General features: G+C 38.1%; 1 protein-coding gene across 1 annotated transcript in view; it reads right to left on the bottom strand.

Annotated features, from left to right (window-relative positions):
• ODAD2 (outer dynein arm docking complex subunit 2) overlaps positions 1-26795 on the bottom strand; it is a gene marked incomplete at its 5' end in the record, with an annotated part of 176154 nt that overhangs the window by 121046 nt on the left and 28313 nt on the right. Inside the window, 3 exons of the mRNA XM_084875757.1 lie at positions 16846-16993; positions 19409-19498; positions 20256-20461. Coding sequence (XP_084731883.1) covers positions 16846-16993; positions 19409-19498; positions 20256-20461 — 444 coding nt within the window. The remainder of the gene's footprint in view (positions 1-16845; positions 16994-19408; positions 19499-20255; positions 20462-26795) is intronic.

Here is a 26795-nt window from a genome sequence, read left to right as displayed (position 1 = left end):
TGCTAATGATATGCTAAGGCTGCTCAACTGCTTGCTATGACGTGCACTGACCACCAGGGAGCAGACAGTTGACCAGTAGGTTAGCTTGCTACTGGGGTCTGGCCAATCTGGACTGAGTGAAATGGGCTGAACATAACCTGGAGCCCTCCTGTGGTACTTTCTCAGTCCCAATCATGCACTGGTAGGGTCCCTCGGCCCGGCCTATACCCTCTCACAATCCAGGACTCCTTGGGGGATGTCAGAGGGCTAGTTTCAGCCCGATCCTGCTCAGTCCTGATTGGCCAGACCCCAGGGAGCAGGCCTAAGCCATCAGTCACACATGCCCCAAGGGCTCCCAGATTGTGAGAGGGCACAGGCCATGCTGAGGGACACTCCCTACCCCTGAGTGCATGCATTTTGTGCACCAGGCCTCAAGCTAAACAATAAATGGATTACCAAAAAGACAAAAGAAGAAATAAAAAATATCCTGGAAACAAATGAAAATGAAAATGCAACAACCCAAATCAATGTGATACAGCAAAAGTAGTTCTGAGTGAGAAGTTCATAGCACTACAGGCCTATTCCAAAAAACAAACAAACAAAAAACCCTTTTTAAAAAAATATATATTTTATTGATTTTTTTACAGAGAGGAAGGGAGAGGGATAGAGAGCTAGAAACATCAATGAGAGAGAAACATTGATCAGCTGCCTCCTGCCCACCCCCTAATGCGACCCAGGCACATGCCCTTGACTAGAATCAAATCTGAGACCCTTTAGTCCACAGGCCAATGCTCTATCCAGTGAGCCAAACCAGTTTCGGCCATAAAAACAACAACAACAACAAAAAAATCTTTTAATAAGTTACTTAACCATACAACTTAAAGAATTAGAAAGAGAACAATAAGAAAAGCCCAGCGTAAGTAGAAGAAATAATAAAAATCAGAACAGAAATAAATGGCATAGAGACAAAAAATATAAAAGATCAATAAAACCAAGAGCTTATTCTTTGAAAGGATAAACAAGATTGATAAAACTCTACCCAGACTCATCAAGAAACGAAGAGAGAAGACACAAATAAACAAAATCAGAAACAAAAGAGATGAGTGACAACTGACCCTACAGAAATACAAAAGATTGTAAAAATAATAATAATAACATTAGTGATGACTTTATTATAACTAACTGGACAACCTGGATGAAATAGACATATTCCTAGAAAACTACAATCTTCAAAAGTTCAATCAGGAAGAATCAGAAAACCTGAATAGGCTGATAACTATTGATGAAATTGAAGCAGTGTTAATAATAATAATGATAACAATAATAAGTCGAGCAAACAAAAGCCCTGGTCCAGACATCTTCACAGGAGAGTTTTAACAAACATTCAAAAAGAACTAACACCAATCCTCCTCAAACTATTCCAAAAAATTAAAGAGGAAGGAACATTTCCAACCTCTATGAGGCCAGCATTACCCTAATTCCAAAACCAAATAAAGGCACTACAAAGAAAGAGAATTACAGCCCAATATTCCTGATGAACATAAATGCTAAAATCCTCAACAAACTATTAGCAAATCAGATCCAGCAATATATTAAAAAGATCATACACCATGACCAACCAGGATTTATTCCAGGGATGCAAGGCTGGTACAATATTCACAAATCAATAAATATGATAAACATATTGCAAGAAAAAAAACAAACATAATGCAAGAAAAAAATCACATGATCATATCAATTGGTGCAAAAAAAAAAATGCATTCAACAAAATCCAACACACTTTTTTGATAAAAACTCTCAGCAAAATTGGTATAGGGTAATCATACCTCATCATAATAAAAGCCACATATAAAAAACTTACAGACAATATCATACTCAATGGGCAAAATCTAAAACCATTTCCCTTAAGAATAGGACAAGACAGGGATGCCCACTCTGACCACTCTTGTTCAACATGGTATTGGAAGTCACATCCATAGCAATCAGACAAGAAGAGATAATAAAGGCATCCAAATTGGGAAGGAGGTAGTAAAACTGTCACTATTCACGGATGACTTAATATTATACAAAGAAAACCCTAAAGACTCCACTAGGAAATTACTAGATTTAATAAATGAATTCGGCAAGGTAGTAGGATAAAAAATCAACATCCCAAAATTGATGGCATTTTCATAAATCAATAATAACTTTCAGAAAGAAAACCTAGATAAACAATCTTTTTTACAATTGAAAAAAGAAAATAAGATACTTAAAAATAAACTTAACCAGGAGATAAAGGACCTTTACTTAGAACACTACAGGACATTGAAAAGAAGAGAAAGAGGAAGATATAAACAAATGGAAGAACATACCATGTTCATGGATTGGTAGAATCAAAATCATTCAAATGTTGATGCTGCCTAGAGCAATCTATAGGTTCAATGAAGTCCCTATTAAAATACTAAGGGCATATTTCAAAGATCTAGAACAAACTCTCCAAAAACCCATTTGGAATTAAAAAAAAAAAAAACAAAACTCTGAACAGCCACAGCTATCTTGAGAAAGAACAAAGTTGGAAGGATCAAAACACCAGATATCAAGCTATATTACCAAGCCATGGTTCTCAAAACTGCCTGGTACTGGCACAAAAACAGAGATATAAACCAATGAAACAGAATAGAGAACCCAGAAATTGACTCAAATCATATACTCAATTAATATTTGACAAAGGAGGCAAGAGCATAAAATGGAGTCAAAACAGTCTCTTTATTTTTAAAAATATATATTTTATTTTTTACAGAGAGGAAGAGAGAAGGATAGTTAGAAACATCGATGAGAGGGAATCACCGATCAGCTTCCTCTTGCACACCCCCCACTGGGGATGTGCCACAACCAAGGTACATGCCCTTGACCGGAATCGAACCTGGGACCTTTCAGTCTGCAGGCTGACGCTCAATCCACTGAGCCAAACAAGTTTCGGCAAAACAGTCTCTTTAATAAATGGTGCTGAAAAATTTGGTCAGATACATGTAAAAAAAAAAAAAAATAGATCATCAACTTACATCATACACAAAAACAAACTCAAAATGGCTAAAGGGCTTGTATGTAAGACGAGAAACCATAAAAATCCTACAAGATTCCATAGACAGCAAAATTGCAGACAGATGTAGCAATATCTTTACAGACACAGATCCTAGGGCAAGAAAGACTAAGGAGAAAATAAACAAATGGGACTACTTCAAAATAAAAAGGTTCTGCACAGCAAAAGAAACCATCAACAAAACAATAAGAAATCCCACTACATGGGAGAACATATTTGCCAATGTTATCTTCAATAAGGGTTTAATGTGCAAAATATACAAGAACTCATTATAAACAAAAGGAAGATTAAAAATACAATCAAATAATGGGCAAAGGATTTAAATAGGTGCTTTTTAAAAGAGGACATACAGAAGGCCAAGAGACATATAAAAACATGCTCAAAGTCACTAATCATCCAAAAGATGCAAATCAAAACAACGAGGTACCATCTCACACCTGTCAGAATGGCTATCATCAACAAATGACAAGTGCTGGAGAGGAGGCACAGAAAAGGAATCCTCTTGCACTGCTGGTAGGAATATAGACTGGTACAGCCACTGTGGAAAAACAGTATGGCATTTCCCCCAAAAAATTGAAAATGGAACTCTTATTTGACCCAGTAATTCCACTTCTAAGAATATATCCCAAGAAATCAGAAACAGCAATTAAAAAAGATATATGCACTCCTATGTTCATAGCAACACAATTTACAATAGTTAAGATTTGGAAACAGCCTAAGGGTATATCAGCAGATGAATCGATTAAAAAACTTTGGTACAGCCGGGACCGGTTTGGCTCAATGGATAGAGCGTAGGCTTGGGGACTGAAGGGCCCTGGGTTCGATTCTGGTCAAGGGCATGTACCTTGGTTGCGGGCATATCCTCAGTAGGGGGTGTGCAAGAGGCGGCTGATCGATGACTCTCTCTCATTGATGTTTCTAACTCTATCTCTCTCTCTTCCTCTCTGTACAAAAATCAATAAAATATATTAAAAAACAAAACAAAACAAAACACACCTTTGGTACAGCTACATGATGGAATACTACATGGCCATAAAAAGGGAGAAATTCTTACCATTTGCAACAGCATGGATTGGACTGGAGAGCATTATACTAAGTGAAATAAGCCAGTTAGAGAAAGATAAATATCACATGATCTTACTCATATGTATTGATAGAATATAATGAATAATATACGCTGATAAACAAAAACAGAACCAGAGTCATAGAAGCATCAAATAGACTGTCCAACCTATGAGGGAAGGTGGGGGATAAGAGGGTAAAGAGATCCACCAAAGGACTTGTATGCATGCATATGAGCATAACCAATGGACACAGATGGAGCGGGGGGAGTAAGGGCATGTGCTGGGGGTAGGGGGCGGCCAGGGAGAGATCAAGGAGGAATAAAGGAGACTTATGTACTACATGTATATATAAAAAACCTAAGCAACCATTATGACCAGCTGACTGAACAACCAGTCAACTGGTCTTTATAATGTACACTGCCCACCAGAGGGCAGACACTCAATGCAGGAGCTGCCCCCTGGTAGTTAGTGCATTCCCACAGCCAACCTCCCATGGCCAGCCAACCTCCCACGGTCCCTCCCCACTAGCAGCCAGCCCCAATAGGCCCTGATCACTGGCCAGGCTGAGGGACCCCACCCGTGCATGAATTCATGCACCAGGCCTCTAGTTAAACAATAAAGAAATTAAATAAATAAAAGCAGACATGAAAGATCACCAAGTCTTAACACTAAATATAAAAAGAAAAATGTTGAATAATAAATAATATGCATTAATTTTATGGATAAAACTTTTATATGTGAAGGTATATTAACAGATATATGGAAGGGGGCTTTCACATGTATTCTTTTACATGGCTTGAATATTTACAATGAGCATATGGTAATGCATTTTAGAATATTTTAAGATAGTAAATGCAGAAGGAAGTAGAAAAGGGCCAAAAGAGGAGCACGTCACAGAAATATTACAAGGCCTCAATGGTGCACCATGCAAACCCAGAGAGTGAAGGCTGTGAAGTGTTGCAGCCCATCAGCAGGAATCTCAGAGACTAGTGAACCAGAAATAGACATGGAGTTTAATACTTGTCCTATAATATGCACTTTCAAAAAATGATTACAAAAGACCTATAGGGATATGTAAAATGAAAGCTCATTTATGCCAAATCTGCTACCACTTATCCTTTAGAAATTCTTTAATATGCAAACTGCTGTGGCAGGGTATGAAAATGTGGGAATTTTTATTGTTTATTTTTCAACTACATTTTACATTCAATATTATTTTGTATTAGTTTTGGGTGCTCAGCATAGTGGCTAGGCTATTATATACTTTACAAAGGTTTCCCCTTATATTACTAAGACCCACCTGACATCCTGCATAGTTATTATAATACTAGAGGCCTAGTGTACAAATTCATGCAAAGGTGGGACCCCTCCTGGCAAATTGGGGCCATTCCACCCAGTCCCGATTGGGGCCAGCCAGCTGGAGGGAGGGACCAAGGTGGTTGGCTGGCCTCGAGAGATAGGCTGTGGGAGCGCATTGGCCACCAGGGGCAGCTCCTGTTTTGAGCGTTCGTCTCCTGGTGGTCAGTGTGCAACATAGCTACCTGCCAGTCATCTGGTCATGAAGCCATAATGGTGACTTAGGCTTTTATATACATACTTGAGGCCCAGTGCACAAATTCATGCATAGGTGGGGTCCAGCCGGCCCAGCTCCAATTGGGGCGGATTGGGTTGGGCCTATCAAAAGGAGGAGATGGCAGGAGGTTGACTGGCTGGACCACCCTGATCGGGGCCTGATCAGGGCCGGGCCAGCTGGGATAGGGGTTTTGGGCAGTGGGCCAGCCAGTCCCACCCCCAAATGGTATATGGGGGATGATTAAAGGTCAGTGTCTGGGGAGGGGGGTGTGAGAGGTTGACCAGCCAGCCCCATCCCCAATTGGTGTGTGGGGGGGAGTGGTCAGGGGCAGAGCTGGATGGGGGGAGGGGCTATGGGCTGATAGGTGTGGTGGGCACTGATCAGGGGTGAGGCCAACCATGGGGAGAATCTGTGGGCAGTGGGCCAGCTGGCCCCACCTCTGAATGGAGTGGGGGGAATGATTAGGGGGACAATGGCCTGGGGGAGAAGCCATGGGTGGTTGGCTGGCCAGCCCTGCCCCTGATCAGAGTGGGGGAGCCAATCAGGGGTGGAGCTGACTGAGAGAGGGGCTGCAAGAAGTTGGCTAGCCATCCCCACCCCCTATTTGGATAAGGTAGAGTGATCAGGGGTGGAGGAGTCAGCTAGAAGATAGGGGCCACAGGGGATTGTCCAGCAAACCCACACCAGCTCAGGGTCGGAGAGACCAATCAGGGGCAGGGCTGCCTGGCGGGTGGGTCGGCGGGAGGTTGGCCAGCCAGCCCTACCCTTGGATTAGGTCGGTTCAATGGCCGCAGTGGTATTCATAGCAACCAGTCATTCCAGTCATTCTGGCATTCTGGTTGCTGGCTTTTTATATATATAGACTAGAGACCCAATGCACAAAATTTGTGCACAGGGGGAGTGTATCCCTCAGCCCAGCTTGCACCCTATCCAATCTGGGACCCCTCTAGGGATATCCAAATGCCCGTTTAGGCCCAAACCTGGTGGAATTGTGCTTAAATGGGCAGTTGGACATCCCTCTCACAATCCAGGACCACTGGCTCCCAACCGCTCTCCTGCCTGCCTGCCTAATTGCCCCTAACCACTTCTGCCTGCCAGACTGATCACCCCCAACCACTCCCCTGGCAGCCTGATTGACACCTAATTGCTCCCCTGCCAGCCTGATTTCCCCCAACTGCCCTCCGCTGCATGACTGGTCATCCCCAACTGTCCTCCTCTGCAGGCCTGGTCAACCACACTGTTCTCCTCTATCAGCCCAGTCACCCCCAACTGCCCTCCCCTGCTGGCCTGATTGCCCACAAATGCCCTCCCCTGCTAGCCATCTGTGGTGGCCATCTTTGACCTCATGAGGGTGGCCATCTTGTGTGTTAGAGTGATGGTCAATTTGCATATTACCTCTATTACATAGGATAGATTACTAACTATATTCCCTATGGTGTACTTCACATCCCCATGAGTATTTTGTAACTATCAACTTGTACTTAATCTCCTCACCTTTTTTACCTAGTCCCCTAACCCCCTTTCCTCTGGTAACCATCAATCTGTTTTCTGCATCTATGAGTTTCTATTTTTGTTTATTCATTAATTTTGTTCTTTAGATTCCACATATAATTAAAATCATATGGTATTTTTTTGTCTTATTTGTTTCACTTAGGCTACATAATACCCTCTAGTTCTATCCATGCCAAAATGGTAAGATTTCATTCTTTTTTATGGCCAACTGATATTTCATTGTGTGTGTGTGTGTGTGTGTGTGTGTGTGTGTGTGTGTATCACCACTTTTTTGTTGTTGTTAATCCTCACCTGAGGATAGTTTTCCATTGATTTTGAGATCAAGCAGAAGGGGGGGGGGCAAGTGGGGGAGAGAAACACCTATGTGAGAGAGACAGATGGATTGGTTGTCTCTCACATGTGCCCTGGTTGGGGCCAAGGATTCAAGCCTGCAACCAAGAACCAGAGACCCTTCAGTCTACTGGCCAATGCTCTATCCACGGAGCCAAACTAACTAGGGCTGTACCACCATTTTTTTTTTTTTTTTTATCTACTTGTCTGTTGATGGGCACTTAGGCTGCTCCCATAGCTTGGCTATTATAAACACACTGCAATGAACATGGGGAACATAGTATTTGGGGTTTTTCTGAATATAAAACCTGAAGTGTAATCTTCTGGTCATGAGGCAGTTCCATTTTTAATTTTCTGAGGCCCCTCCATACTATTTCATATGGTGGCTGCACAAATCTGCATTTCTACCATCAGTGCACAGTAGTTTCTTTCCTCCACATTTTTGCTAACACTTGTTGTTTGTGTATTTATTGATGACAGCCATTTTGACAAGTGTGAGGTGATACCTCATTGTGGTTTTAATTGAATTTCTCTGATGATTAGAGACATTGAGCATCCTTTCATATGTCTATTGGCCTTCAGTATGTCCTCTTTGGTGAAGTATTTATTCAGGTCCTCTGTCAATTTTTTAAATTGGATTATTTGTTTTTCTTTGGTGTTGAGATGTATGAGTTCTTCATAAATTTTGGATATTAACCCCTCATTAAATGTATCATTGGCAAATACATTCTCCCATTCAGTAGGTTATTTTTGTTTGTTTGTTTGTTTTGCTCCCTTGCTAAACAAAACTTTTTAGTTTGATGTAGTTCCATTTGTTTATTTTCATTTTGTTTTCCTTGTCAGAAAAAAATATCACTAGAAGAAATGTCCAATATTTACTGCTTATGTTTTCTTCTAGGAGTTTTATGATTTTAGGTCTTACACGTATGCCTTTAATCCATTTTGAGTTTTTTCTGAGTATAGTGTAAATTGATATTCTAGTTTCTATTTTTTATTTTTGCGTGTATGTGTTCAATTTTCCCAACACCATTGATTGAATAGACTGTCTTTGTATGTTCTTAGCTCACTTGTCAAACTATTAGAGTATGTTTGGGTTAATAAACAGTAATCATTATTTTAGATTTTTAAAAGATTCTTTTCAACAACACTACTATCATGTGCTTCTCCATCTCTTTAATTAAAACTTAGTAAAAGAGCATACTTTCAGAGGTCTTCCAAAAATGACCATTGAATTCCTTTGTTAAGAAGTGATCCCATTTTAATTAGCTCCTTATGCAAATGAAGAAAAATAAAGGAGACAGAAAATAATAACATACAACAGCAAGGACTGCAGGCTCAGGACCTGATTTTCTTGACACAGGGACAGAATAACCAGGCAACTGGCAATAAAGACAGAAACCTGGATGCCGTCCTGGCCAACAGCACCTTCTGTGTGGCCGGGAATGAAGTATTTCTCAGCTTTTCCACCAATGAAACAAGGATCACACTAAGTGACACTCCAAAACCCAAGTAATGGGAAAGGAATTTAATTAACTGGAATTCATTGCAAAGTACATGAAATTCCTACATGAAAAATCATATACAGACATATCTTGGAGATACCGTGGGGTTGGTTCCAGACCATCACAGTAAAGTGAGTATCACAATAAAGGAAGTTGTAATCTTTCTGCTGGTTGGTCTTGCCTTCAATTTGTAAAAAATGCAACATCTGTGAAGTGCAATAAAGTGCCATGAAATAAGGTATGCCTGTAACTGCCAATTACAACTTAGAAGACTTTTTTAACCAATTAAGGGATGCGGGTAGAATGTATGCATGTGTGTGTTGAATTGGTTAATGAGAGATTAAGAAACTGAGCACCACAAAAGTAATCTTTAACCAAGGTTTTCAAGTATGACACTGTCACTGCTGAGAATCCACCTCCCAGACAGGAAATACAGACCCTGCCAAGGAAGGATTGCTGAGTGTTTCTTGGGAAGCCTCATGAGATTTTTGATATGATCATCTTTAAATGTCACTCTGAAGGAGAGTCATGTCCCTGCTAAGTAGGGAACTCACCTCACCCCTTCACTCTTCATGGCCTGAGAATTCTAAATTTGTGGATACATGATGGAAGAATAACTAGCAAGACCCCTGGCTCACGTAAAAGATGAGACCAACATCAGTGTTTTATGAAACTGGCCATATTTGTATAATGAACAAATAAGGCACTACTCATCTGGGTGAGGATAGAGGACAAAAGTGTGGTGATGTTAGTTGTCATCAGAAGCTGACACTCAGTTGTCTACAGCACCCATTTTCCACTGAAAGACATGTGTTCAGATAATATCACCATTCCCCTAGAACAGTAGTCGGCAAACTGCAGCTCCCAAGCCACATGTGGCTCTTTGGCCCCTTGAGTGTGGCTCTTCCACAAAATACCACGGCCTGGGCAAGTCTATTTTGAAGAAGTGGTGTTAGAAGAAATTTAAGTTTAAAAAATTTGGCTCTCAAAAGAAATTTCAATCGTTGTACTGTTGATATTTGACTCTGTTGATTAATGAGTTTGTTGACCACTGCCCTAGACCATAGGAACAAAGATTGCCCCAATATCACATTCAAAGCTGGTACCACATTTGTGAATTTACATTAAAAAGCCCATCATTCCCAAATAGCTGCAGCAATCCTGAGAAAGAAGAACAAAGTAGGTGGGATCTCAATACCAGATATCAAGGTCCACTACAAAGCCACTATTCTCAAAACTGCCTGGTATTGACACAAGAATAGACATATAGACCAAAGGAATAGAATAGAGAACCCAGACATTGACCCAAACCACTATACTCAATTAATATTTGAAAAATGAGGCAAGAGCATACAGTAGAGTCAAGACAGTCTCTTCAATAAATGGTGTTGGGCTGAAACCGGTTTGGCTCAGTGGATAGAGTTTCAGCCTGTGGTCTGAAGGGTCGCAGGTTCAATTCTGGTCAAGAGCATGTACCTTGGTTGCGGGCACATCCCCGGTGGGAGGTGTGCAGGAGGCAGCTGATCGATGTTTCTCTCTCATCAATGTTTCTAGCTCTCTCTCTCCCTACCTCATTGTAAAAAATCAATAAAATATATTTTTAATAAATAATAAATAATGGTGTTGGGAAAATTAGACAGATACATGCAAAAAAATGAAACTAGACCACCAACTTACACAAACACAAAAATAAATTCAAAATGGATAAAGGACATAAATGTAAAAGGGGAAACGATAAAAATCTTAGAAAAAACTATTGGCAGCAGACATTTGTCATAGCAATATCTTTATCAACACAGCTCCTAAATAGCAGACATTTGTCATAGCAATATCTTTATCAGTACAGCTCCTAGGGCAATGGAAATTAAGGAGAAAATAAACAAATGGGACTACATCAAAATAAAAAGCTTCTGCACAGCAAAAGAAACTATCAACAAACAACAATAGAGCCCACTGCATAGGAGAACATATCTGTCAATGTTATATCTGATAAGGGTTTAATATCCAACATTTATAGGGAACTCATACAATTTAACAAAAGGAAGATAAACAATCCAATCAAAAAACAGGCAAAGGACCTAACTAGACACTTCTCCAAAATGGACATACTAATAGTCAAGAGGCATATGAAAAAATACTCTATAATTGGAACTATAATTTCCAAACACACACAAAAAAATCTTCCAATTCTCCTCCTATTTCACAAAGGGGTTCTCCACATACATGATTTAGAAGTGAGTGAACTTCTGTGTTTTTAGAGATTAACAGAACTAGTATGATGCATAGACTTTAATGAACCATCTCTCCCTGGAACAAGAACTGATCTAAAGCAAAACATTACAACTGTAAGGTTTTGGAGCATTTCTGGCAAGGAAAGATAATAATATCCTTATAAAGCTAGCAAATGCAGTATACAAAACAGTACTCCTACAAGGAGACAGGGAGCAGAAAAAGGAGGAGAGAAGAGGAAGAGAAGTTGCAGAAAGTCAGCAATGCAGAAGGAAGAATTGTGGTTTGCAGGACGTGAGTGTGAAGAATGGCACAGCCTGGCCCCTCAAGAGCCTTGTGCTCTCCCAGTAACACCTTTTGGGCAAAGGGTTGAGAGGCGAGGCGGTGCTCACTAGCAAGACCGCTCCCAGACAAATAATTTAATATGGTCTCTGATAGGACAGACAGCTGGTAAGACAGACGTGCTGAACCTTAATGATAGGAGAAGGCAGAATGTGTGCATCTCAGTAAGGTAGCTGAAACGGGGGTTATTGCTTTATTTATAATCAGGGTACAAAGTCATCAGCTATGGAGGAAAAAGAAGTTGGAATGTGTGAGTGAAAAAGCCAAGTATTCACTAGTTTAAAAAGTAAATTGTGTTCTACAAAATACACTGACAAACGAAATAGAAACAGGCATAGATAGAAAAGACTGACATCTGTTAGGGGGAGAGGGAAGAGGAGACTGGATGGAAGAAGGTGACGGGATTAGCCAAAAGACATATATGTATAACTCATAGTAGGCACAGACAACAGTGTGAAGATGACCAGATGGGAGGGAGGAGCAGGGGGTGGGTGGAGGTGGGCAAAGAAGGAGAAAATGAGGACATCTGTAATAGTGAAAACAATAAAAATGAAATTTAAAAAATTGTCAAGTCATAAAGTCTTATGTAAAAATATGGCTTTCCAGAATTCTGAATAAATATTCATCTGAAAAAAATTGTGTTTTAAAAAAATCCAGATTAAAAGAATATGTACATATATAAAACTTGCAAGATGTAATGAACATATGTCAAAGCCAAATAATTAAATACAAACTCCCTTTACTTACATGCCAAGATCTGAGCTCATAGCTCTGGATAAATAATAACTATAGTTCATTGACCCATTTGAGTATTAATGAGCTCATCAAAATTTTTTTCAAGAATCACAGACATTGCTGTACGTGGAAAATTAAGTAGAAAGTCAGGTCAACATTAACATTTCTCTGCTAGTTTAAGTCTACATTTAGATATAATTTTATAAAATAAAATATCTAGTGTATTTATTTTGAGATTACCTAGAGACATTCAATTTTGCATTTCAAAGACTTTTAATATCCTTTTTTATCTCCATATAAAATATTTATCTGCATAAAAACCTTGAAATCATTTGTAGATATACTTTTTCTTTTATTGGCTGTGCTAAGAATATTTACCTGTGGGAACTATAATAATTCCAAGCAATTTACTGTCTGGCCAAAAGTATCACATTTGCACATAATTTATTGATGAAGAACTTGTGCAAGCTTAAATAGCACTTCATCAATAAATGTTTTTCTTAGCTGTTCTGGGACAGAAATAGTGCATCCCTTTTTGGCCTAGTATTATATGTATTTATCTTAAATGGTTCAAAAACTTAAAATAGTTATCCAATAACTAGATGATTTTGAGAACCTCCTTACCATGTTCACTGAGAGGATATTATTAAAGCAGACATTCACCACCTCACCCAAAGTCTGCCCCTGTAAGTCTTCAGGGAGAAAGTTCCTTCTGCTCTTAGCACCAGGATGGGTTACACACATGGGTAACTGGGTTATTTCTATTTTATTATGATTAAGAGTCTTTCCCTCAACATATTAACTCACTACATTTCTCTCCTTTTGATGGTTGCTAGAAGACTTAAAGCAAAAGTTGAGATCACCTGCGTATGTCAAGACTCCATACTATACACTGTCTATAGCAATAATATGTAATAGAAATTATTATTATTGCCAATACCTTGCATTTATTAGATTTCATTTAATATTCATAATAATCCTAAAATATGGGAACTTTTATTTTGCCATCTTGACCAATGAGGAAAATGAAGTCTAGAGAGACCCACCAGCTTTCCCAAGGCTATTGAACTAGTAGTGGTAGATCCTGACTCAATTGAAGTCTTGCTGGTATTGAAGATCATGCTGCTAACTACTAACCCGTTATTCTGCTCCTGGCCCTGCTGATGCTTGCTCCCCTTTGACTATTTTCTTTCACCACAAATTCAGTTAATAGACCAGAATTATTTGGATAAACACCAGGGCTCTTCCAAAGGCCATATCTGCCCACCAAAGCTACCCAAGTTTTGGATGACCAAAGTTCTACACTACCAAGCTTTTCTCCAGATGGGTGATATGCTCTTTATGAGTAGAGGAGAAATCGTGGGCAGCTCTACAGTTCAGTAAAGGATCAAGGCACTGCCACGAAGGTCTCCTGAGTCTGGACATTGCTGCCGTGCACGCCCAGATGAGCCACCATGCCCACTGTATGCATGGCTTGTGCACAAAGACACCTGTTAAGGGGCTACAGGATGGACCATGGGCCTGAACTCCAGCCTGTGCTTCATGCTAGTGTTTCCCAATTCCCAACAGATATGAATTTTCAAAATTTGGAATAAGAAATCAGAATTCCCAGAAATTCTCAGGAATTCCAGAAATCATGTTACCCCGTACTTTTTTCTAAACTTTATTTACATTGTAAAAATAATAATCCTGACCATACTAGAGAATAATGTTAAACAGTGCATCACTTTTTTTGTGATAGCAATACTAAAAATTTCAGAGGTGTTCTGTACAAAAGTATTTGTAAAATATTTAAAAATTATCTCTACCTGATATTTGAGATCAGAAAACACTAAAATAGAGGAACATTAACACAATATAAAGGCCAAATAAAAGTCACTTTAAAAATTGGAAAATGATATTAAAATCTTTACATTTATAAGATATAATTCTTAAAATTAAATTTTAAAGCAACACAAAGCATTGATTTTCCTATCCAACAGTGCTGGTTTTTGTTTCTTGGCTAATATTTTAGATGTAAAAAATAATAATAATAATGTTTCTTTCATTTTGTTTTGACATTGGTCAAATTGTTAAGAGGCTTCTAAAGGCATAGCCATTAGTGTTTGCTTCACATAAGCTCATTTCCTCTTTTAATGATGAAAATATTTTATTTGTTTGTCCTGATTCTGGATTGGCCACCTAAGTCTTTGTTGTTTTTATTAATTCAGATTTTAGATCAGTTTCTGGTTTTATAATGGAGTGTTCCACAACATACTCACATCATCTTCCTTCTGCATTTCTTCTGTTAAATTACTTAGAAAGGACAAATTGTAATAATATTCAAACACCAAAAAATGCCAGCAAAATTATTGGGTAGTACATCCAAAAATCATAACATTCAGATCTACTTAGCGAGCTTGACAAGGCTACAATGGAAATCTCAATTAAAATTTAATGACTTATTTTGCTTCCAAATTTATTTCTTGGAACACCACTAAATAGGATTTGTATAAAGTACACTATGCATATAAACATATTAATAGTTATGCAAGAATGACTCACTGTTAGCAGCAGACACACATTTAGAGCATGGCAAATGCTACAAGCAAGGCTTGACATCAGATTGTGATCACTTCTCTCCTACTTGCTCCTGTCCTGAAGCTTGGAAATGCCTACTTTCAACTTTTATTGTGCTGTTAGCATTTTGTGTTTTTTCAACTTTATTGAGGAATAATTGACAAATATAATTATCTCTATTTAAAGTGTACAAAGTGCTGATTAATATACTGATATATTATGGAATGATTACCAAGATTAGATAATTAACTGCTCTTGCTTTCAATGATGTTAGTAAGTTTCTTTGAATCAGCAATGTCTAAATTTTAATTCTTTAAGCAGAATTAGAATTCTTTCCCCATTTTACGAATTTCTTGACTACCTTTCCATGGGATTTAGGAAAACTTCCCCCGCCCCCCTAGAAATTGTAGCTGAGGCTGTGTCTAACAGAGGAAGGGGCATATGTTTTTTGCAAGAAAATTTTTTTCAACTGATTTATGCCTACAAGACCGTATCCATGCAGAGGGCCTTGGAGAATTCACACACAAAACATGCACAAATAGGCTATTTTACCTGTCAGTTCTGTAAGACCTCAAAGGCATAGGAAAAGAACCCATTAGTGCTTTAGGAATTACCTAAAAATCTTTAACTATGCAAAGGCACTGGCAAATGTCCATGTTGATTTTACTAAAGACATGGAGAAGCAGAAAGAAAACATGAGATAAGCCATAATGTTGTTTTCACAGGTACTTCTGGACTTTTGCTTTAAACACAGCCTACCATGTTTCCCCGAAAATAAGACATCCTCTGAAAATAAGACCTATTTACAGGTTTCCTTCTGAGTGAAATATAAGGCATCCCCCGAAAATAAGTCCCCCACCCCCCCCCAGGCTAAACATGAGAGATTTGGTCCACTGATTCTGAAAGAAATGGAGTCACAAGAAATTCACCAGGAAATTCAGGAATTAGATTGTTATGATAATGTTCCAGAAGATGATGACATGATTGTCATTGAATAAATGAGTAAATTCTTGATACTGTAGGATTCACAGTTTGTCTGGTTTGTGTTGACAACTACCATACTACCATACCGTATACAGGTAATAAATTTCCTTTATTTTCATTTAACAATAAATGTGTACCGTATTCTTCTTCATGAAAAAATAAGACATCCCCTGAAAATAAGACCTAGCACATCTTTGGGAGCAAAAATTAATATAAGACACTGTTTTATTTTTGGGGAAACAGGGTAGACATGATCAATATCAGCTATCCCAGTGGTGGGCAAACTCATTAGTCAACAGAGCCACAGTTTGCCGACCACTGAGCTATCCAACATCAGAAAATAATATTAATCTGGATTTTTGCAAATCGTTTTTTTTTTATTTCCCCCCCCCAACATCCGAGTACATAAATATAACATTATATGGCCAGTTATTATGTGAACTGTTTTCACAGGTATATTTTATTACTGAACATAATAATGAAAATGCATTGATGAATATTTTAAGTACCTACTATGTATCAGACACTATGCTACATGTTTCAAATGTTTTCTCAACCCTTAAACTAAACCTATAGGATACTTATTTTATACCATTCGGATGAGAAAAATAAAGCTCAAAACCAAAGTTTTAAACAGCCACACTGCTAGTAAGTGGTACAGAAAATTTAGTCCAACTTCAAAAATTCATGCTCTTTCCATCACATCTCACTGGTGGTAAGTCACAGTGTCTGGTGCTGCCCCAGCAAGGCAAGATAGTTGGCTCTAGGCAGCCTGCCTGCTCCAGGAGGACTAGCCTTGTCATCCTATATGGAAGAAGACCTTCCTCCCTGCACACTCAAATAAAAATAGGGTTCCTACAACCTTTATTTGAAAGAAACATAGAATAAACTTGGAAGCAGAATATACATTTTGGGGCAAATAAACATTACAAACATAGTACAAAGGGTTTGTCTTACCTTCAAATATTTCACCAGCTTCTGAATTTGCCAATATTCTGATGGCAAATCTGCATTTGCTTCCTGACGATGATCAGGTGGTTCTTCATCTTCTTCACTCTCTGAGGAGCTCTCACTAACAATTTCCTCAACCTTTTCACCACTCTTACTAAGAATAATAACAAGAACATATAATAAATGTATTTATGTTACAGCATGTACATGCTTATAACGTTACAATTTCAGCAGCATGTACCTAACTGATAAAAATCCTCAAAAACACAAGAACAGAGGGGCACTTCCTCAACTTGATAAAGAATATGTACAAAACCGACACTGTATAGTGAAAGTTACTGTAGTGAAAGACGTTTTCCCCTAAGATCGAGAACAAACAAGGATGTCCACTTTGACCACTGCTATTCAGCATTGCACTAGAGTCTTAAGTTCCAGATGCAAATCTAACAAAATTTTGTACAGGACTTGTATGCTGAAAACTACAAAATTCTGGTAAAATAAATAAAAAGTCCAAATGATGACACACATATTATTCATAGATTAAATTAGCCTACATAGTAAAAACGTCAAAATTCTTGGCACATTCAAAACAATAGATATAGCAAGATTATCCTGAATTTATGTGAAAATGAAGGGAACTAGAATAGCTAAAACACTTTTTTTACAAGAAGGTGAGAATAATCACTTTATCAGATTTCAAGTTTTACTCAGTAGCTACAGTAATCAAGACAGTGTGATGTTCATGAAAGGTTACAAATAAAAATCAACTGAATATAATAGAGACCCAGAAATAGACTCACATAAGCACACCCAACTGGTTTTTATAACAATGCAAAAGCAATTCAATGATGAAAAGACAGTCTCTTTTCATCAAATGGCACTGGAGCTTCTGGGCATCAATAGGCAAAAAAGTGAAGCTTGGCCTAAGCCTCACACCTTATATATAAAATTAACTCAAAATGAATCACAATTTTTAATGTAAAAATGGCACAATTTTAAGAGAAAAACATAGGAGAAAATCTTTAGGACTAGAGGCATCACAAAGAGTTCTTAGACATGGCATCAAAGTACAATCTATAAAAGAAAAATTGATACAATGAACTTTATTAAAATTAAAAACTTGTTTTATGAGAGACCCTATATTAAGAGAATGGAAAAACAAATTACAGAGGGAAGAAAATATCGGCAAACTACATAACTAACCTAGGATACTCAAAATAGATAAAGAACTCCAAAAACACAGCATTTAAAAACAAAACATGATCTCATTGGAAAATAAGCAAAAGTCATACAAGACAGTTCACTGAAGAACATACATGACCAATAAGCTCATGAAAAGTTGTTCAATATCACTAGCCATTTAAGGAAATGCTAAGACCATAATGAGACAACACTATACATCTTTTTTTTTTCACAGCAAAAAAAAAAAAATGGCATTATCAAATGCTGGCAAGGATAAGAAGAAACCGAGTCTCAGATCTTGCTAGTAGATAGTAAAATGGTACAGCCGCTCTGGAAGAATCTGGCAATTTCTTACAAAGCTAAACACACAATTACTAATGTGTCAGCAATTGGGCATTTATCCTAGAAAAATGAAAGCTTACATCCATATAGATATTTTTCTATGATTATTTATAATCACTTTAATTGTAATAGCCAAAAACTGAGGAATGAAAATTTCCCTCAATAGGTGAGAAATTACAGTACATCAATACCATGGAATACTACTTAGCAGGAGAGAAAGAGAGAGAGAGAGAGAGAGAGAGAGAGAGAGAGAGAGAGAGAGAGAGAGAGAGAGAGAGAGAAATTACTAATACATGAACAATTTAGATGAATGTCAAGAGTATTTTGGTGATGAAAAACACAGCCAGTACAAAAAATGTATGATTATGTTTATATGACATTCTCAACATGACAAAATTATAGAAATGAAAAACAGGTTAACGTTGCCAGGGACTGGGACTGATTGGGGGAAAGGGAGTGGGTGTGACTGTAAGGAGTAGTAGGAGGGAGTTCTGTGTAGTGATGGAATAGTCCTCTTTCCAGATTGCCATAGTCACCACACCATCTACATGTGACAAAATGGCATGAAATATGCATATGCATTGAACCAATACTATTCTCCTGCTTTTGATATTAGGCTGTAGTTACCCTAGATGTAACCTTTGGGGAAAGCTGAGGGAAGGGGAGATGAGACCTCTCTGTAGTATCTCTGCAACATTTTGTGAATCTATAATTATTTAAAAATAAAAAGTTGAAGAATTGTCAAACAAATTGAAGAGTTATCAATAATTATGTCGACAACACCCCCCCTGAAATAGTATAAATGTAGTAGAGTATCTTAAAGTTTTTCCCCCAAGTATGAAAACTTTATAATGTGAGATTTCTGCCATTTCTTCCAGTAACTGTGCACTAAAAGAAATACAATATGATCATTGTGCAACCTTGCTAGTAACTGTCAATATAGATATCTTGGCACCCTAAGAGTAAGAATGCCATTAGTTAGGGTTAGTTAGCATGTCATGTAGGAAATGGTAGTAAAGAACTGGTTGTGTTAACAGAAACATACCGAATCAATTGTGCTTTTCCAGCTGAAACAGATGGTGCTGACTTTTCAACTCTTCCGCCATGTCTTTCCTCATGAATTGAGGTTCTGTGTCTAAAAACATTCTCTATTAGCTACTTTTTGATGCATAATAGGACATTGAAAATAGAAATGTATACAAGTATTCCAACATTTTCATGCACCCAAATTATGTGTTTTCCAGACACAGAGAATGACGATCTGACATATGTTTGTCCTTTGAGCACAGCCATGCATTTTTTATAATGAAGAAGCAATTTGTTCAGTATTCCTTTATACTAGGAACAGGTCTTCACAGGCTGCCCTCATTGTGAAAGGCCTTTACTCTTTATCTTTTAATCTAGTGGATTGCTGCCCTGATCATAGTTGCCTTTTTTTTTTTTTAACCTTCTCCACCCAATGTTATGGGAAGGTCTGTATCTAATTTTCCATGTGTCCCCAGCTTTAGCATAGTCCTTGGCACCTACTTGGCTTTCATTAAACACTTAGGTAAATTCTTAATTAAAAAAAATAAGCACATTCAAAAAGCTGAATTTAAAAATTCACCTTCCACTTAACAAGTAGCCCATGAGATTTCTCTGTGTATTTTATCATCTTTTTCAAGTTATTTGCCCGACTTACCAACTACATGAAAGGAATTGTGTTCTTCCATTCCCTTGCAGAACCCACATATAAACCCTTTGCCTGTCAAATCTCCCTGCTTGAAATAGAAGGGGCGCAGGAAGAAATACTACTCTGTATTTTCTACTATGAAATAAAGTTCTGTAAAAATTAGGCAAATACGGTCACTAAAGAGGTTTTTTAAAATCACATCATGCAAATGTCTACATACTCTTTGGAATCAACAGTGGTCTTCCAGTTTAAACTTGGCTCTAATCTCTTGATCATGTTACTCTTCCCAAAATTAATTTGGTTCTTCTCCAACATAGTCTTGTCTGAGCCAGGAATAGCTTTCCGTAAGGCAGTTGGTGCTTCCTTCTTAGGTGTCTCATTAGGCTTATTCTTTTCCTTTTGCAATTCTTCATTAAATCTAGTTTTCTTTATTAAAGAAAAAATTAAGTGCAGTATGTACAATGATGTCCCCTCTGAATTATCTAGTGCTATCTGAAAATTAACATTGGTGATACATTCAGAAAAGGAAGTCTCAGACATATCTTACTTCTGTTACTCACTGACACAATTGACTAAGGATAACTTCAGCACCACGGCTTACTGAAGTGAGACTGATAGTAATGTGAAGTTCCTAAACTTCACCTCTGCTGTAGCACACACAGATACAACTGCAGGATGGAACCTTCTCACAGCTCATTACCACTAGAAAAAATTAAATTCAAACCCTATATTGACTGGAGTCATCATATTCAAATTGCTGAAACCAAGGACAAAAAGAACATCTTTACCTAGGCAGGCATATAAGACACATTATAGACAGGAGGAAACATAATGGTTAAAAGAGGCTTCTCACCAGAAACAATGCAAACCAGAAGAAAATAAAATTTTATATCTTTAAAGTACTAATCTATACTAATAAAAGGGAAATATGCAAATTGGTCAGGACACCCTCACAGTAATAACTGAACAGCAGGCTGCGTGGGGCAACAAGACCCACAGAGGGGTTAGTGAAGGATGACCAAATGACTGAACAGCAGGATGCATGGGGCGACCAGCCTGGCAGGGGGGTTAGTGAAGGGCGACCAGGCCAGTGGGGGCAAACAGGCCAGCAGAGAGGAGCAGTCAAGGGCAACCAGACCAGCAGGTGGGGCAGTTGGGAGCAACCAGGCCAGCAGGGGGGGGGGAGGGGGCAATTGGGGGTGACCAGCCTGGTGGCAAGGGGCAGTTAGGGGCAACCAAGCCAATGGGGGGGAGCATTTGGGGGCAACCAGGCAGGCGGAGGGGGCAGTTGGGGTGATCAAGCCATCAGGCAGAGGCAGTTAGGGGTGATCAGGCTAATGGGGGAAGGCAGTTAAGGGTGACCAAGCAAGCAGGTGAGTGAGCAGTTAGGAGCCAGCAGTGCCAGATTGTGAGAGGGATATTCAACTGCCGGTTTAGCCCCGATCCCTGGGATTGGGCCTAAACCAGCAGTCAGACATCCTTCGAGGGGTCCCAGATTGGAGAGGGTACGGCTGGGCTGAGGGGACCCCCCCCCCCATGCATGAATTTCATGCACAGGGCCTATAGTAGAAAAAGAAAAACATGTCAACTCAAAATTCTATGCTGAGACCCAAAAAATCTTTCAAATTTGAAGGTGAAAATAAAATCTTTCACAGATTAACAAAAACCAAGAGAATTCAATATTAGAAGGCCAGTACTAGAAGAAATGTTAGTGAAATGCTTCAATCACGAGGAATATTATACCAGACAGAAACATTGGATGTATATAGAGAAATAATCTATAGAAATGGAAAAAATAAATATAAAACTCTATTATCTTTAATCACTCTAAAATATAATTTATTGAAGCTTAAGTAATAATAGTGTTTTGAGGGGTCAGTATATAAAAATAAAATATATGACAACAATAGCACAAAGGACAGGGTGAAGCATTCAAGTACACTGCCATGAGGTTCTTAAACTATTTGTGAAATTGTATAGTATTATTTAAAGTGGAATATAATAAGATATATATATATATATATATATATATATATATATATATCCCTAGGGCAGCAACTAAGAAACTTTTTTAAACAGTGTAACTGACTAATTAATAGCATAAATAAAAATGAATCATTTCTAGGAGCTCAATTCAAAAGGACCTAAAAAGAAGGGGGAAAAAAGAACAAAGAACAAATGGGACAAATATAAACAACTAGCAAAATAGTAAATTTAAATTCAACTTTATCAATAGTTATGTTAAATGAAAATGGATTAAAAAGGAAAACACAACTATTTGTTTCAAGTTTCCATAATTGCTCATTGAAGCACTTATATAATAACTGCTTTAAAATCTTATCAGATTAATTTAATGTCTAGTCCATCTTGGTATGATCATCTATTCATCATCCTTTCTTGTTCAAGTTGTGATCTTCTTGGTTCTTTCTATAATGAAGATTTTTTCTATTGTATCTTGGACATTTTGTCATTATGTTATGAAACTTTGCATTTTATTTAAATCTTTTGTTTTAGCAGGTCTTCCTGATGCCTCACTGGTGGAGGTCTGGGGGTATGGTAAGGTGGGAGTGAAAGTACAAGATCCCCACTCAGTCTCAATTGACAACTGTGGTGATATAAGTGCTTCAGTATTTCTGGGCAGGGTTGGAAATCTCCTCACTGGACCTCTGCTGACACTGCCCTGGGTAGGAGGAAGAGGGAGCTTTATTATATTCTTCAATGAGCAATTATGGAAACTTGAAACAAATGAACAAGAAAGTCTCAACAAAAGAATAGAAGATATAAAGATGAACCAAAATAACTCACTGGGTAAATTCAGCAAGAGAATAGAGAGGACAGAGGAGAGAATCCATTAATTTGAGAATATAGGAGAGAAATTACCCAATCTGAACAACAAAGAGGAAATAGATTAGGAAAAATATAAACAGTGCCTCAAGATCTGTGTGTACCCATGACAAACAAACAAACAAAAAAAATCCAACATGTAACTAGAGAACCAGAAGGAGAAGAGTAAGAAGGTCATCAGAGAACCAGAAGGAAAAGAGTAAGAAGGTCAGACTGAAAAATATATTCTAAGAATGTCTGAAATTTTCCCAAACTTGGAAAAAGACATAAATCTAATATTTAAGAAGAGAAAAAACAAACAAACAAACAAAAAAACCTAAACACAATAAACCCCAAAAAATCCTTGCCAAGACACATAATAAGCAAACCATAAAATTAATGACAAGGAAAATTCTTAGCAGCAAGAGAAAAACAATATTTTACCTATAAGGGAAAAGCAATTACAATAACAGATTTCTCATGAGAAAAAACCATGGAGACCAGAAGGATTCAAATAACATTTTTCAAGTGCTAAAAGTAAAGAGCTATCAAATAAGAATACCATATCTAGGGAAAATATTCTTCAGAAATGGAGAATTCAAGAAGACCTCAGATAAAGGAGAACTAAGAGTTTGTCACCAAGAGACCTACCATAATGGAGTAAGTTCATAAACAGAAGAGATATGATAAAAGAAGGAAACTTGCACCATCAGAAAGGAAGAGAACAGTGAAAGTAGGGGTAAATACAATAGACATTCTAAATGATGCTTGATTATTGAAGTAAAAATTTTAACATTGTCTCATTTCAATGTATATAGAGGAAATAAAGACAATTATATTATAAGCTAGAGGCCTGATGCACAAAATTTGTGCAAGGGCTAGGCCCTCACAGCCCTTCCTCTGGAAGGTTGTCCAGATGGTCATTCTGCTGTTCAGTCTAATTAGCATATTATCTCTTTATTATATAGGAATTATATAGGATGAGAGAGGGTAAGGGATTTAAAGGGTGAGATTATTTGTAACTTCATGAAAACTGGTAAAATGATAAGTAGATTATGATCAATTATGTATGCATAATGTAATAAAATAGCAACCACAAAACAATCCATACAAAGAGATACACTAAAAACACTGTGGATGGGTAAACCAAAATAAAATTTAAAAAAAAATTGTTCAAGTAATTCAAAGAAAAGCTATGAACAGAAAACAAACTAAACTGGCAGACTTATGGCCCTAACATATCAAAAAGTAAATGTAAATGATTTAAATACACCAATTAGAGTTTCACAGAATGGATTTTAAAAATGACTCATATACTATCTATAAGAAACTCAATTCAGGGAGAAACCAAGATGGCGGCATAGGTAAACACCTGTAATTGCTGCCTTGCACAACTACTTCAAAACTACAATTAAAAGACAAAATGGACATCAACCAGAATCACAGGAAGGATGGTTGAGTGGAAATTCTACAACTAAAGAAAAGAGAAAAGTATGCTGAGACCCAGAGGAGCTGCAGGAGTAAAGTGCAAAGCTACAAAGGCACAGGCACAGAAAGGGCTGGCAACTGAGTATGCGGTTGTCTTTTTCAATTGGGAGGGAGACACAAGTTCCTGACTGCTCTGAACTCCAGTTCTGGAGGAGACACTGGGGACCCACACCCATACGTGGAGACACTGGACTGTCTGGCTTCAGGCAGAACTCAAGGGCACCTTTCTCTTAGAGGTGCTTACAGCAATTACTGTGGGACACTGAGACCCAGGGGCCTCTTAGGACAGGGCTGAGGATCAACCATAGCTGTTTGCTCCACCTGTTGATTCCCTGAGACCCTGCCCCACCCAAATTGTGTGCAGATGCTTTTGCATATGAATGGCCTGGCCATTTGCAATCTAAACTTACTTAACAAACTGCAGCTGGGTCAGAGAGCCCCAGAACTTCCAAAAGAAGGCCCAAGGCCCACAGCAGCTTGCATTGCTTCACAGCTGGGCCTCATTTGGGCACTACTACCAAACCCCAAACAAAAAAGAGGAACCTGCAGATCTCTCCATAGCTCCTCCTGGGTGGCCTCAGGTGGAGGCTAAATTAGCACCTCCTTGGAGATCCAAGAGCCAGTGTACCCAGTGGTAAGAGTGGGAACATCCATATTACAACTCCTCATATCCATAAGGAACACACTCAAGGAGTAGACTAAGTGAGCACCAAAGCCCCACTGAAGCAAGTCTTGTCCATGACGGGGTATCTAGCATAGAAGTTCTCCCATTGTAGATACAGCTGATCCTCACAGCCAATTGGCCTGGAGGTCAATTCCTCCCAGTGATACCAACAACAATCAAGGCTTACCTACAACAAGACTGTGCACACTGTCCACAAAGGGATGCTCCAAGAGAGTCCACCTCAGGTAACTGGGGAGGCTGAGCCACTGGGCCCTAAAGGACACCTAGCACTCAAAGCCACTCTATCAACACAGGGAAGCAGCCAAAATGCAGAGACAAAGAAACAGGTCACAAATGACAGAAATGGAGGAAAGCAAACTATTGATATAGAGTTCAAAACCACAGTTATAAGGTTTTTCAAGAATCTTCTAGAAATCATCGATAAATTTAGTGAGACCCTCAAGGATATGAAAAAGGACAAAGTAGAAATTAACATACACTGACTGAAATAAAAAATAATATACAGAGATCCAATAGCAGACTAGAGGATCACAAGAATCAAGTCAAAGATTTGAAATATGAAGAAACAAAAAAACACTCAACCAGAAAAGCAAAAAGAAAAATAATAAAAAAATATGAAGATAGTGTAAGAAGCCTCTGGGACAACTTTAAGCGTACCAATATCAGAATTATGAGGGTGCCAGAAGAAGAGAGAGAGCAAGATATTGAAAACCTAGTTGAATAAATAATGACAGAAAACTTCCCCTAAGTTGTGAAAGAAATAGACTTACAAGTTCAGGAAGTGCAAGAGAACAAAAGGAATCTAAAGAGGACCACACCAAGAGGACCACACCAAGACAAATCATAATTAAAATGCCAAGAGCAAAAGACAAAGAGAGAATATTAAAAGCAGCAAGAGAAAAACAGCTAGTTACCTACAAGGGAGCACCCATACAATTGTCAGCTGATTTCTCAACAGAAACTGTGCAGGCCAGAAGGGAGTGGCAAGAAATATTGAAAGTGATGAAGAGCATGAACCTACAACCAAGATTACTCTACCCAGAAAAGCTATCAGTCAAAATTGAAGGTCAGATAAAGAGCTTCACTGATAAGAAAAAGCTAAAGGGGTTCATCACTGCCAAACCAGTATAATATGAAATGCTGAAAGATATTCTTTAAGAAGAGGAAGAAGAAAAAGTTAAAGATAAAAATTATGAACAACAAATACATATCAACAAGTGAATCTAAAAATCAAGTGAATAAAAAAATCTGATGAACAAAATAAACTGGTGAATATAATAGAATCAGGGGCATAGAAAGGGAGTAGACTGACAATTCTCGGGGTGAAAAGGGTTTGGGGGGTGCTGGAAGAGACTGGACAAAAATCATATACCGATAGATGAGGACAGTGGAGGGGGGTATGGGCAGAGGGTGGGGTGGGAACAGGGAATAGGGGAACTATAGGGGAAAAAAAGAGGAACAACTGTAATTATATGAACAATAAAGATTTATTTTATTTTAAAAAAGAAACTCAATTCTAGCACCCTCATAATGATATAGGTAGCTTGGAAGTAAGGGGAGAGGAAAAATATACCATGCAAACATTAGTTAAAAGAAAGCATAAGTGTCTACCTTACCAACAGATTAATTAAACTTCAGAAAAAAAGAAAATTACCAAGGACAGAGATTGATTTTATACAATGATGGAGTGGTCAATCTATCAAAAAGACATAACCTTCTTAAATTCATAAAAAGAGGCATAAACACACAAAAAAAAACAGAAGC

The sequence above is a fragment of the Pipistrellus hanaki genome (genome assembly GCF_964339955.1).
Source record: "Pipistrellus hanaki genome assembly, chromosome: 1".
Taxonomy (NCBI): Eukaryota; Metazoa; Chordata; class Mammalia; order Chiroptera; family Vespertilionidae; genus Pipistrellus; species Pipistrellus hanaki.
This window is presented reverse-complemented; position numbering and strand designations above follow the sequence as displayed.